The sequence below is a fragment of the Sceloporus undulatus genome, chromosome 3 (assembly GCF_019175285.1).
Source record: "Sceloporus undulatus isolate JIND9_A2432 ecotype Alabama chromosome 3, SceUnd_v1.1, whole genome shotgun sequence".
Classification (NCBI taxonomy): domain Eukaryota; kingdom Metazoa; phylum Chordata; class Lepidosauria; order Squamata; family Phrynosomatidae; genus Sceloporus; species Sceloporus undulatus.
Genome location: NC_056524.1, coordinates 105,429,705 through 105,444,612, shown reverse-complemented (window position 1 = coordinate 105,444,612; position 14,908 = coordinate 105,429,705). Strand labels below are relative to the sequence as shown.

The following is a 14,908-nucleotide window of genomic DNA, read 5'->3' as shown; positions in this document are numbered from 1 at the left end:
AGAAATGTACATGGTATTGCTATTGCTACCATAAGAAATTATATCTCTTGCCTCTCTCTAAAACTGTTTGTCACAATGTGAAAAAGACCTGTGCTTCCAGTTCCAAATTCACCATATGATCTACAGATCCATGTCTTACCAGCATACATTACATAAATATGTAACGTGAACACTACAGACAAATATATTTCAGATTATATGAAGGAATTCTGAACAGAGGAATGCTTGAAATTGGAATTTTGGGCTGGGAAGTGAGAGGAAGGAAGGGTTTAATTTTGGCAACCATCATACGAAATGGAAAAAAAAAAATCCCTTCCACTCACTTCCCAGTCCAAAATTCCAATTTAAAGCATTCCTCTGTTCAGAATTCCTTCATATAATATGAAATATATTTGTCTGTAGTGTACATGTTACATACTTCCCTAATGTTTGCTGGTAAGGCATGGGTTTGTAGATCATGTGATACCTGGAAGCACAGGTCTTTTCCACATTGTGACAAGCAGTTTTAGAGAGAGGCAAGAGATCTAATTTCTTAGGGTCAATAAAGGAATGATGTTGGTTGACTCCACTTATATTTCATTTTATATGATGGTTAAGACGCTGACTCTGACTATTGTAAGGTCAATAGATTGGTAGTTCGATACTCAAGTGCCACGTGATGGAGTGCACTCCCATCATTAGTCCCAGCTTTTGCTAACCTAGCAGTTCAAAAGCATGTAAAGTGTAAGTAGATAAATAGGTACCAATTTGGTGAGAAGGCAACAGTGCAGTCATGCTGGCCACATGATCAAAGAGATCACAGAAAGTACCAAGCATGACACTTACAGTAATAACACTTACTATTAAGAAAAGAAACAAAACTGAAAGAAAAACAAACATCTACCTGCCAGCATTCTTGACAAATCCAATGTCGGCCAGTACCTGTTGACAGATATCACAGCAGAAGCATTCTGGATGCCAACTGTTGTTCATAGCTTTAATCACACGACCAATAATGAACTCCCCTGCAAATCAATAACAAATTAGATATTCAAAAGAGTTTAATTTCAAATGATAAAGAAGAAAATATGTGTATTCTCCACTGAGTAAAGAATCAAAACATCAACATTATTTTCTGTTACTGTTTGCAGTTCTGTGATACTTAACTCTAAATACCACATCCAAACTGAGCATATTGCCAGTTTGGAAACAGATTTTCAATTCGGATACAAAGGGCAGAGGTCAAAAAGCTGTATACGATGCCTCTTACGTTGTGGAAAGGCAGAAATAATCCAGTCTGAGACTGCTTTAGCTGCCCTGGCTCAGTGCTAGGGAATCCTGGGAATTGTAGTTTATTGTGGCACCAGAGCTCTCTGACAGAGAAGGCTAAATGTCTCACAGAACTGCAGTTTCCAGAATTCCCTAGCATTGAGCCAGGGCAATTAAAGCGGTCTCAAACTGGATTATTTCTGCAGTCTGTTTTGGACCTATGTGAAAAAACACATTCCCTTCTCTGCTTCAGACATCTGTAACACACCTGAAAAATGGATTATCTGTGAACAGAGGTAGCACTTTCTCCTTCCACATGATTTTGGGTGTCCATCACCACTCTGCCTCAGGTACTGTATTGCTTTATCTATACTCTGCCTTTTGGGGTTTCTCCTCCTCCTCCTCCTTAAGACAGCTTACAACAGCAGGCCACAAAATACTTTCGCCTTGCATTGACAGCAGATAAAAGTTGGAAGAGACCTCAACAGCCACTCAGTCCAACCCCCCTGCCATGCAGGAATACATAATCAAAGCATCACCAACAAATGGCCAGCCAGCCTCTGTTTAAAAACCTCCAAAGATGATAGGAAAGAAAATTCACATGGATGTGTAACTGTTTCACCATGTGATAACAAACCAGATCAAATGTTCTGCTTCTGAACTATTTTGCTCTTCTCAAAACAGAGGTACCACTACTACTGTTAAACTCATGGCCACCCAAGTACATGAATGCACACATAGAAACATAATCACTACTTAATGCTGTCTAAAAATTATTGATAAGAATCATAATTTATCCTGTTGATGTGCTGCTGCAGGAATTTCCCTGGTTGTTTCCAGAAATAGCATGCCTGTGCTTGACAAACGGAATATTTGTTCTCTCATTCTGATCTGACATGATGCTCACCCAAGGGCACAGCAAGAGGAGAAACAGCATTTTGTTTTGGTTTCTGAAGATGAGGATTGTTCTTTAGCAACCCACATTTCATGTCAAAATGACAAACTTAAGAAGTTTAAGCACAATTTTGTACCTGTCCCAATTTAGCATGATACAGGTATGTGTCTTGTTATAGTATACTATGGAAAGATTTCATGCACTAAAATTACACAAAATACTAGAGCATTGGCTTTGGAATAGCCCATGTTTCCTGTATGAACAGGATGGGAGACTGAAAAGTATTCAAAATGCCATGATAACAATACCACATGTCAGTGAATATAATGTGGCATATTGTCATCTTCCTGGTATTGCCCTGCTTTATGTTATAAACAGCATATTGCAATATTCTTCTTCTCCCACAACATACTAGCCAAAAATGATATTCATAAAACATGTTTTTTAAACTTACCACACTGGTGACAGCAAGGGGCAAAAAGCATCTGAAAGTCATGTTCACAGTACTTCCTTCCTTCAAACTGAAAAAAAACATACAGACATACCAGACTATTAGAGGAATACAAAATACAGCATTTAGATTTCACATATAAAATAAATGGGTGTACTCTTCTGAATTGTAAAAGAAGATTCAACGTTGTTTTGTAGTAAAGAAAATATTTGCATTGTTTTTTGTAGGTTTGCCAGGCTATGAGGCCGTGTTCTAGAAGAGTTTATTCCTGACGTTTCAGGAATATTTGCATTGTTATTGTTGCTGTGTGCCTTCAAGTCATTTATGACTTATGGCAACCCTAAGACAAACTTATCACAAGATTTTCTGGGGCTGATAGTGTGTGACTTGCCCAAGGTCACACAGCTGGCTTCCATAGCTGAGCAGCTGAACCCTGATCTCCAGAGTCCTAGCCCTATGCTCAAACCATAACAATATTGTTATGCAATTGGCAATGGTCTCTTGTAGAAATCTCTACACAGTGGAGGAAATCAAGTAAGGTAGCTGAATTCTGACGGGACAATCAAAATCTGGGTGCAGATCAGCTGGTCTTAATGATTGCTTTGCTGAATCCAGGTTATGAACACCTGTTTTGGTGCTGACAACAGGAGGCGTTTTCTGCCTATTCATCTATTTCTGTCTGTCCACAGCATTTCCTGAAGGCATGCTCCAGGAAATATACGTGTAAAGACAGGAATAAGCCTGCCAGAAATCTAGGTAAAAAGGCATACAGTACAAAGCCTTCTTCCAAATACTGAAATCCTCACCTCTGAGTTTGTTACAACATATGGGGCAAAACAGATGGGCAGGAAAAAGTGTCTTGAAGCTGCCTTTTCTGAAGCCACATTGAAACCCCACCAACCACACCGCCGGCTGCCAAGGCAGCTGCTCATGTCATGACCACATGATATGGCTTCAAGCCAGGAAGAAGTGGAAAAAAGCTGCTTCGTTTTGAAACGGCTTTTCTCTGCCTAAGGCGCCTAGAGGGCACTTTCCTGCTGGCTTCAAGGCAAGTGTCATCTAAACGCCACATCTTCAAGTCAGCCTGAAAGCACCTCTTTTTGCCTGTCTGTTTAGCCCCTATGATTGTCAAGTGCATTATTTTCAACCATAAAATAAACTAGGTACCACTTCAAAACAAGGAGAGCACTTTATCTTCTAGAGACAGAAGTCCCACTTTGCTCAAAGCCACCTTCTAGATAGGTGTACATAGTATTCTATTTTAGGAAGATAACAACTGTGAAAGGTGGCTCTCACATGCACAAAATACATCATGCAAGTTTTCAAAGCTTCACTGGCTTTTTCGTCAGGTAAAGATGCATTAAAAAACCATACAGGAGAAGAAAAGTGACAATGTCAGAGTAAAGTGTAGAGTGCCAAAAAAAGTTTCCCCCCCTAAATGCAACAGTACAGAGACTTCTTGAGAAATTCAATGTTTTCTGCATAAGAAATGGGAAGTTAGGGGAGAACCAGGGACAGCCCAGATCTCAAGAGAAGTTACTTTTCAGTTACTAATGGAGCTGAAATTTTATTACCTGTCTTTTACTGCTCTTTATCCCTAGTCCTTACAGGCCAAGTAGATGAGTGGCCCCCTGACTGTTTGCATTGAGGTCCCTTCAGATCATCTTAACAGATCCCCTGTGAATATGAAAATCCATGGATGCTCAAGTCCCATTGCATAATGTCTGAGACATTAAAAACCAAACCAGCATGGCCTCACGTATATTCCTAACTTAGGGGCTTACATATGATTCTGTGTTTGGATACTTGTACCATGATGTAACCACAAACATACTAAAACAGATTCCTCCCAATTCTTATGACAAACAGATCTTAGTTATTTTCAGTATTTTTATAATTACATTTTAGGGTTTTAGTGGCTCATTATATCTAATATTCTGGCCAAGTCTACTTTCATCTTCTTGATCAAACACTTCAAAGACTTATAACAAATACATACTTGGAAGTGAAATTTATTTGATACTGGCAAATTTATGTGTATCAGTATTAAAGGCTCCTAAAAAGAAATCATACCCCAAGTTGTCATTAGCCACTTACAGCTCTCTAAGACATTTACCAACATGGTGTAAATTCGCTTTCCCAAAGCCCTATGCGTTAAATGGCTCCCCTAAGTGAAAGAGGCATCTTGGAGGCTATATTCCAGTATAGACATAAAATGGATAAACTGATAATATTAACATAAGAAGCACCAACTTGTAATAGAGAGATATGAAGTGCAATCCTAATAAAAATTACTCTGAATCAAATCTAACTATTTTAGTGGGATTTCAGAGTGCATAGGATTGCTGCCTTGTTTTCTAGAAGCTGAATACAAAATAACTATGGTTTCTGTCATATGAAAGTGGATCTTTGTTGTTTAGGGTGTATCTACAGTATAGAAATAATGCAGTTGGAGACCACTTTAGCTACCATGGTTCCATCCTATAGAATACTGGGATTTGTAGTTTTTTGAGGCAGCAGCACTCTTTGGCAGAGAAGGCTAAAGACCTTGCAAAACTGCAAACCCCAGGATTCCATAGGATAGAGTGGTATCAAGCCGTCTTATTTCTACAGAGTAGGTGCACTGTTAGACTCTGGGCCAGAAAATGAGCTCGTGAAATTTAAAAACAGTTACTATGAATAGTGTATTATGGAATTCAAGAACATTAAATAATGAGATGAGAACATTATTTAAATAAATAACCTCCTAAATCAGGAAGAGGGAGGACTTGGGCTCTGCCAATCTTAATGGACTGCTAATCCCATTCTCTGTCACCACTGTGAGCTATGTGAGTTATGGCTTGTGCGAGTTGCAGTCCAACAATTTGTAGAGGGCCACATCCTTTTTTTAAAATCACAGTGTGGTCAGCTATCAGCATACAGAAACAGTGACACTTCTACAGTCGCCCCTCCATTTTCGCAGGGGATCCATTCCAGACACCCCCGCAAAAACAAAAATCTGCCAATATTCAAGCCCTATTGACTTAAATGGTAGCACAGCCCCGCGGGCACCCACAGGCACATGCCACAGGTGCGCACCCCAGCCTAAGTCCCTCTGTTTGCCCCGGCAAGTAAGCGAGGGATGCAGATCTGAACTCCGCACAAATGGAAGAATGACTGTACTTAGCTAGGGAAGATAACACAATGGCAGGACACAGGGCAACATGAGCAAAAGGCCACCAGATTCAAGGTCATTGCCTCACTGTCAGTAGGGAAGAGAGCTGGACAGATCCTATGAGAAAATGTTGAAAATGTAAACAAGTACCCTGATTTACATTTGGGAGATCAACATTCTGATCCCCATGCAACTGTGAAATTTACTAAGTCATCATGGGCCAATCTCTCTTTTGCTCAACCTGATTCAGAGTCATTGTGAGGGTAAGCAGGTAACAGGAGAACTAGATACACCATCTTAAGCTTCACGGAAGAATGGTAACACAGAAATGTAACAAATAAACAAACCATTTTTTTGATATTTACTGTTTAATTTTTTCTCTCCAGTACTCATCTTGGTCTCACTGTCACTGCAGAGGTCCTGACAAGGGACATTTAAAAATATGAGCAAAAAGTATAAGAGGTTTCAGACTGTTTCAGACATTCTAGGCCCTTCCACCTCCATGATTTTCTCCAAGAGTCTTTAAAGGCCACCTGTGTTTTGCTAAAACCAAGCACACAAGTTGTTAGGCTGTAGCAGAATACTCAAAAAGGCAATGCTGCTCAAAAGATTACTAGGGGATGGGCTCCAGACAAAAGGGAAGTCCAAAAGATTAAGCTCAGATAAAGACAAATAATTGGCATGGGGCAGCAACTTAATTGGCAGCAGCTGTTGTGAGCAATTATATAGACTTGACAATGGCATCTTTACAAAACTGGGCATTTGTGTGTGATCCATTGAGAAGTGGCTGCAGAGTAAATGCAGGCATATAAAAAGCATGCACTTCTTGAAAAAGCCAGACTTCCCTGTTTAAAGTGGAATGTGCCCTGTGTTTTATTGATTGCTAATGTCACCTCTGTTCCAAACTGCAGCTTCTGATAATTTAACTATGCAGTCCTTCAAGCAGTCTAGGCTATCACAAACTAAATTTGAACAGCATAGTTTCTCACTCCCTTAAATCTCAGAGCAATGTTGGACATCACAGACATCTCTTAATAGTGTGCCAATGTTCCTTTAACTTCCTAGGGTACGGCCAGCAAACATAAATTGGCATGTCTTAGTGTTAAGTTTCACTGCTGTTCTGGACACTTTGGCACCAACACTCCTAATTTAAGTAATCTGTTATCAGTGCACGTACTGTTCTATGCTAGGCCAGAGGAGCAGAAGACAGAGATGACCACCTCTACATGTTGTTATATGCAGAGTCTAGAAAAATTACATTTTCTTGCACTTGCCAGAGTTGCTTGTCATGCTGGTTGGGGGGGAATCTGGATTTCTGCAACGTAATTTTTCCAGGCTCTGGTTGTATGAGAAATATTGAATAAACTGCCAGATTTGAACCAATAGATCTAAATTCATATCCTCTCTCAGTCACAGATCTCACAGTGTGACCCCTTAAATCCATGACAGTTTCTTAGCCTACTCTACCTCGTGGGATTATTATAAAGAAAATAGGTATCTATGGCCTGTTACAGACTGCCCAAATAAAGCTGCTTCGGGTCTCTTTGGAGGTATGCTGTTTAAATGATGCAAGGGTCTTAAGAGTCCGGAGGTCGCGCCAAAGCCACACTCCATTCCTAAGCACTGGAGTGCAGCTTTAGTGCAGCTTCCGGATTCTTAGGATGCATGCATCATTTAAACAGAATACCTCCAAAGAGACCCAAAGCAGCTTTATTTGGGCAGTCTGTAACAGGCCTATGTGTCACTTTAAGACATTTGGATGAAGCATGGGATAACAGTAAATTCAATAAATAAAATAATAAATAGTCATAGTAAGTTGTTGTTTTGTAGACAGACTTCTTTATTCACTCATGGGCTGCTGAATTTCAAGCTAAGTTCTGTTGTATTAGTGCTTGGTATCCAACAAGTAGGATGCTGGCACTGGAAAATGCATGATCTGCAGGAAAGAACTTGCTTTCTAATCCCAGATATATTGGAGAGGACTATGGTTATACTATAAAGTGAGTAATGAAATCTGAATAAGCTCTATGGTGTTATTTTCCAAATTATTATTATTTCATTTGTATTAAAAGTGGGTCCTGGCATTCAATTCTATTATTCTAGGGCTCAGGCTGATCCCAGGTCAAGCACAAATATACTGTATTTTGCATTTAGTCTTGAGTAAAAAAAAAAGCAACTCAAAATCAGCAGCCCCTAAGAGGACACTGTGGAGAGGAAAACAGTTTTGAGTGCATATCTCTGGCCAGGCATACAAGCGCACTATGTGACTGTCAGCAATCTGTGAACTGTTAACAGGGAAATATCAGCTTTAGGGAACCTACCTCATAGAAGAGTCCTTCTGGAAACTGCTGGAAGCACTGGGCACACACAAAACACTGTTCATGATACAGCTCGCCATTGCTGTTCACAATCTTCTCCGCAGGTGCAAAGCCACCTCGACAGCGCTCACACATGGCATTTGCAAGAGCATTTGCCATGTTGCTGTAACAAAAATAACAGCAGGTTATACATGGGACCATAGGTTTGCTATGTTTCCAAGTCAGCAATCAAGAAAACACAAGATTGCATCTATCTGTTTCAGTGAGAGTGGCGTTTTGTAGGTTCTTGGCCCTGCCTAAAGACCAGAGGCAAATAAAGCCTTGCCTCTGAAAAACTGGAAAAGAGATTTTAAAAACCAACAGTCTCCTTGTCAACCAGTCCTACCTCCATTTTCAAGAAACATGTGATGGGGTGAAGGAAAAGATGGTGGTGGTGGTGGTGGTCGTAGAGGTAGCAACCAGACAAGACCTGCTTTAACCAGCCTCTGTACAAATGGAAAGGAACAGCCGTCCTTTGTCTCTTTGCTCACATCCCATTACATACAATGGCATAGTAAAATTGTGTCCCTTATATAAAATGGCAAAATTGAGGTTTGCTTTTTGGATTTTCTTTGGGGTGTGTATGTGGGTGTAAATTATTTTCAATCTGTGGATGCAGAATTTGTGCAGGCCAGCTGTATGTTGAGGGGAAAATCACAGAGTGACCACCATTAAATGGACAGAGAGGCTGATCTCTACTCCAATTTGTGAGTATATGTCTCTGTACCTAACTCATCAGTGGGGGTTTTCCACACCATCTTATTCTGCTGTTGAGCTTTGTTCCTTCTTTCTAGAGTCTACTTCAGGATTGTGGCAAGGGAACCCAAAACTCAGATCCATTGGCAGAAACAAAAAGCACGAGGTTTCTAAGGCTACTAGCATGCTTGGCATTCAGTGTTCTTGAAATCAGTGGAACTTACTACCAAGTAACGTGTTTAAGTATGGAATGGTAGGATTCAGTAAGGCTGAGAGGTCCTCTCCATCCCACTATCATCACAAGTACGGTTGATGGGGACGCAAGACAGGGCCTTCTTAGTGGCTGCCCCCAGAATTTGGAACCCCCTTCCCAGGGAGGCCAGAATGGCCCCCTCCTTGTTGTCTTTCCATCAGCAAGCTAAAACCATTTTTTTCATGCAGGCTTTAAAAAAAGGAAGTTTTTAAAGAATCAACTAGAGGGTGCTATAATTTTTAACAATTGTTTTTTTAAAGAGCTTTTATCTTTTTAAACTGTATTTTATTATTTTGTTATGTGATCTGTTTTAATACAAGTATAGTTTAATTCTATTTTAATGCTCACTTTTAATGTTTTTAATTGTATAGTTTTTTTAAACTGAGCTGATTTGAGTCTCAGTTTTTTTAGGGGAGAAGCAGGATAGCATCATCATCATCATCATCATCATCATCATTTGCTGCCTATGGTAAATTTTCAGGGAATGTGAAGGAGGGGGAAATTATAGGAGATGGGGTTGTTTGTGTGTTGTGGTGATGGTGGTGGGTTTGCAAGGATTTGCCCTTCCTGATTCTTGAACCGCCCAAACTTTTTGGGGATGAAAGTACCAGGCTCTTCACAATACAACAACCATTTAAAGCCCCATTGCAAATCATGGAGCTGCTGAGCTCATATCAAGGTGCATGGGTAAATTCACACCTTATTGAGACTACAAAAACCTTGGTCTTCACATGAAGCTTGACACTGTATGGTTTATGTCATCCTGTCCTAACTGGAAACTCTCTAAATGTGTTTGACTAAAACTCCCCCATCTTCTAGTACAGCACAACTGGCTGTAGGGTTATGGGAGTTATTGTTGCTGTGCGCTTTCAAGTCATTCCTGACTTATAGCAACCTTAGAGTGAACCTATCTTGGGTTTTTTTTGGCAAGATTTGTTCAGATTTGCCTTCTGCTGAGGCTGAGAGTGTGACCTGCCCAAAGTCATTCAATAGGTTCTCATGGATGAGTATGGATTTGAACCTGGTGTCCACAGTCGCAGTCCAATGCTTCAGCCATTATTACATCATGCTAGCTCTCTTATGGGGTTTTTAGTCTAGTGCATTTCTACGAAATGAAGTTGAGAAAGGTTGGTGTGTATGATTTGTGTGAATTGACTCTGGTCTGGTTCATGCTTGATACTAGCCTAGCTCATGCCACTCATCATTCTGACACTGAGACATAAGCCAGGCTGGAAGGTCTCCTGCACACATCTCTTCTTCCCTTACATAATAGCACCTAAAGCCTGGTGCATACACCATGCCTACATGGTCTGTCCATTCTCTCTGTGTGTAGCAGATGAACTGCATTTTGATTTTGGCTAAGTAAATGATTTTTGCACTCTGGCGAGCAGAGTAGTTTGCAGAAGTCAAAGATTGTCCCACATGCCACTATCTAACAGAATGTAGACATATTAGTGGACAGATGGATGTCAATCAGTGGACTGTGTGAATCAGCCAAAATTTCACCTTTGAAGCAGACTGAAGCCCCTTTGAAATGTCCAATTTAAGCGTCTTCTCTGAAGCAGCTCTTAAGTACATCTGGGTTAGGTTGGACTGTGTTGGCAACCTATATGCATACCCAGGCCCTCCTAAAGAATGAGTTAAGAGAATACTTTATCCCAGGGGTGAACACATTCCAGAGCCCCAAGGGCTGTCTTGTTCTATTTTCAGCTCTGCAGTGTGGCATTTTCTGTGATCTGATGGACAGCTTGTTTGTCTAGGGGTGGAGGACCTACAAATAAACATTTTAAAGTGTTTTTAGTGGCAGTGATGGTGGGTACTGAGGGCTTGGAGGGATCATTGGGGCCCAATGGCTGCACTGGACCTCCAGAAAGGTGACATGTAGCTCCCAGGCCACATGATTCCCACCACTGCCCTATCCCTATGAGTTTCTGCTCAGACCCACATACAAGAAGGTGGACAGTTCCTGTGACCTTTCTCTCAAATCTTCTCTTTACCTGGATGATAGTGTTGCCCAAAAAGACCATAGCACTTGTAGGAGTAGGGCAATGTACAACCCTCTCCAACAGGACGCATACACTTAGCAGGTTGCAAAAGTAGACATATGAAAAAATTAGGCAATTGCAAAACTTACTTTTGGCTTCTTGCAAATGAAGCCCTGGATTGAAGCCATAATATAAAATATAAAAAAGGCCCAGCTCATTTTCAGTCTGTGCAACATCTCCCACAGAGCCAAAGAAATGTCTTGGCAATCGGAACCTTACCTGCAGAGCAAGTCTTTCTACAACAAAATCAAGCTCTGAGTGCCACACACACACATCCCAACATTTGCACTCTAAATTGTAGCACTGTGCATTCTTTCCTTATATATAACCCTACATTGTGTTCACTGGCGATTACTTAGGAAGCAGTGTGTTCAGAACTGCAGATTAACCAACAATCCACCATACCTTTATAAAAGCCTATTTAGTCTGACACGCTACTCTGACAGTGATCATCCAGATGCATACGAGAATCCCATAAACAGAATATAAACCTAATATCACTCTCCTATTCATATGGGACCTACTTCTAAGTAAACATAGACAAGAATGTGGTGCATGGTTGTGTCTACACCAGCAATCTATCTCCCACTTCAACTGATTAAACGAAGGATGTGCACAAGATTACACTGATGGAACTCAGAAAAGTAACATTCACATGCCTGTACCACTGCAAACAAGTAGTGCTTATATGTGAAATGGATCAGCTTTGCTCATGTTTCCAAAAAGAAACACATTGTAAAGACCCCAAAAAGCTTTTCAACCACAAGCAGAAACTAATACACACATAGACAAACACAGTATCAATATTCAGTTCACTTGAAAGCATCATGTTAATGTGCAGATTACAATAAATTATAAATTGCCACCATTGGAACTGCAATAAGGATTATGACAGCCCGTTGAGAAGCAAACCAACTCTGACAAGGTGAACTTACAATCTTGCATAAAAGTCACAAATCTCTTTGTATACTTTAACATCACTGTGCCTACGCTGCAATTTTGACACGGCTCTTTCATCTTGATTTCCATGGTCACTGTGTCCATTTTGATGAGTATGTGAGACTTCTTCATTCTCTGGAATTGCATAGGAGTGCGCTCTGCTTTGGGATGCCATCCTTAACTTGCTACAATAAAAACCCAACTGCAACAGAATGAACCAAATAAGCCACAGAGAGTATGGAGGGAGGAAAAAAGTAATCCTCAGGACTTAGTTCTGTGCTGTATTAAGAGCTCCAAGTGAGAAGTCCAACTGCAGAACAGTTTGAATGTCACAGTGAAATTGGAAGAGATTTACTGGAAGTAAAGCAACACATTCCATAGCAAGGTGGTAACATCGACTTGGGTGGAACATATGATCCCTGCTATCTACCACTGTTAGTGAAGTGTTCTACTAAGGGCAATGTTATTTTGGATAAATGGAAACTAGAGCATGCTAAGTGTCACTGGCAGTTTAGTGTGGAAAAACTTACTCCATTGTGATGGTGCTTTATTATAAAGAGATCTCATGATAACACATTTGGAAAGATAATGAGGAAATAGGAACAGCTTGCTCAGAAATACTGGAAAAAAAGAATCCCTTTACATTCTCTCAATTACGTTCTCTTGCTTTGTTTTTGAAATCATCCATCTGGACAAATTGATGACCGTTTCTCCCCAAGACTAAGAATATACATGACCCAGACCTGACTAGGCAGGGTCCACTTCTTCTTCAATACGCAACAGCACAGCTGTCAAGGAACACTGATGAATATTCTTTATAGGATGCTCAGATATGGAGCAGCTGATCCTTTTTTAATCCAAAAAGGAACTCTTCTAGGCTCTGTACTGTACTCATACTCCTATGAGTATGAAAGTAGCAGTCTGAAGTGCACAAAACCATGGTCTCTTTCACACTACACAGCTATAGCACTATGATCCCACTAACCTCCATGGCTGCATCATATGGAATGCTGGGGTTTGTAGTTTGATGAGGCATTAGAACTCCTTGGCAGAGAATTCTAAACACCTAATGAAACTACAAATTCCATGATTTCACAGGATAGAACCATCGCAATTAAAGTGGAGTCACAGTTGTACAGTGTGAAAATGCTCATGTTTAAGTATTCCTGTATTAACTTACAGACAGGGGAGAATACTTGCTGTGCATGTTTAGGCTCCCCATCCCATGATCACCATTTCTACACCATAAAAGTGTTTCCCCTCTGCTTCCCCTCTTCCTTGCACAGATAGCAAGGAAAAGGTCACAAGTGCAACCCCCACCTTCCACTTCATGCGAAGTGTGACATAAGTGACTAAATACAGTGTCAGCGCTTGAAGTACCATTTTATCAATGGTGCTCAACATTACTAATATATGCATTCTTCATTGTAATAGCATGGATGCTTACAGGGTTAATTACTTGTACAGATACAAATAGGAAATAAGTTTAATAAATAAATACCCCAGCTTCTTGAAATTTTCTTCCATTCATCCCAGCAAGCAGCCCAGCCTTCCAAACACTTCAGTTATCTCTCACGGCATAACCACAGATTAAAGCCTGCTTAGTACCCTTTCTATGGAGGTAGCATGTGAAATCATTATCCAGAGTATGTTGGAGGTCTCTGTGTTACAGATTCCCTCTAGTCTGACTGGTCAGGATAGTATAGAGCCCATCAAAAGTGGTATTTTACTATAGTTTAAATAAACATTTGTTAAAGAAACAACTATACTGTGGTTCTGAGTGACACTAAAGCAACAGAGATAGGAAGGGGAAAGGGCCAAACATGTAAAATAAAGTGTAAATGTGCCTTCAAGTCATCTGTTGATTTATGGTAACCCCGTAGATTTCATAGGGGTTTTTTTTAGTCAAGTAAAACTCATGGGTGGTTTTGCCAGTCCCTTCCTCTGAAATACAGCCTACAGAACTGGTAAACAGTAGAGTTTTAATTAAGGGGCTGTATATACAGCCGCTAAGTGGTGGCGGGATGCCGCCCCTTTCCTAGCTGGATTGGGGTCGCAGCAACCTCACGCCATGACCCCGATCCGGCCTTTCAAAGATGCAAAAAGGAACTGCAAAAAGCAACTCTCTTTGCGCCTTCAAAAGGGTGCCATAGCTGTGCTGCCACAGCTATATAGCGCTCCTTCGGTACTGCGTCATATGGACAAAGCGCCGGAGGAATGCCATGATGCCACGTGCTGTGTGGAGTGGAGCATGGTGTCAGGGCACCCTGGGGGCAGAGTCAGGCATGTGTCATGAGGATGCTGCACCCTGACTCCGCTCCTATGCCAACTTTCATGGCCAGTCTGTAAGTCCTCAAAAGTAGGAATTGCTTTTAATACCAATTTCCCAAAGTTCTTGGGTTGCTTCTTATCAGAGATGGAAAGAAAATCATCTTTTTACATGCAACTAGGCAAGTACGTAATTGCTAGCTAGTTATGTGATTCGAATAGGGAATGTCAAGGAGGGTTTGTTAAAATAAGACAGAGAACTAACATATGCTTTTCTGCAAGTCAGTTCAGATAAATTCATTGAAATTTACTTCTTAATTAATATGTCCAGGAAACCTGTGTACTATAGTGAAAATGAAGTGAGGAGACCTGAGTTCAAGTCTCTATTTAGCTATGAAATCTATCAGGTAGTCTTAGACAACTTGTGTGATTGAGACACTAACCTTAGTCCTTGTTAACAGAGATCTCACTACAATTTGCCTGAATGCACTGTGTCAGGGCTTTAAACTTTCACCTTACAGGATACGTTGTAACTTCACTACAATGAAGTCCTCCCCATCCTCATTAGTCATTTTTAAAGGATTAAATAACATTCTTACATG

General features: G+C 40.6%; 1 protein-coding gene across 1 annotated transcript in view; it reads right to left on the bottom strand.

The window, feature by feature from the left end:
* Window positions 1-12,427, bottom strand: part of LIMS1 (LIM zinc finger domain containing 1) — a 28,262-nt gene extending 15,835 nt beyond the window's left edge. The window contains 4 exon segments of the mRNA XM_042460349.1: window positions 884-1,004; window positions 2,598-2,664; window positions 8,070-8,229; window positions 12,035-12,427. Coding sequence (XP_042316283.1) covers window positions 884-1,004; window positions 2,598-2,664; window positions 8,070-8,229; window positions 12,035-12,213 — 527 coding nt within the window. The 5' untranslated portion in view covers window positions 12,214-12,427.
* Between the last annotated feature and the right edge of the window lie 2,481 nt (window positions 12,428-14,908).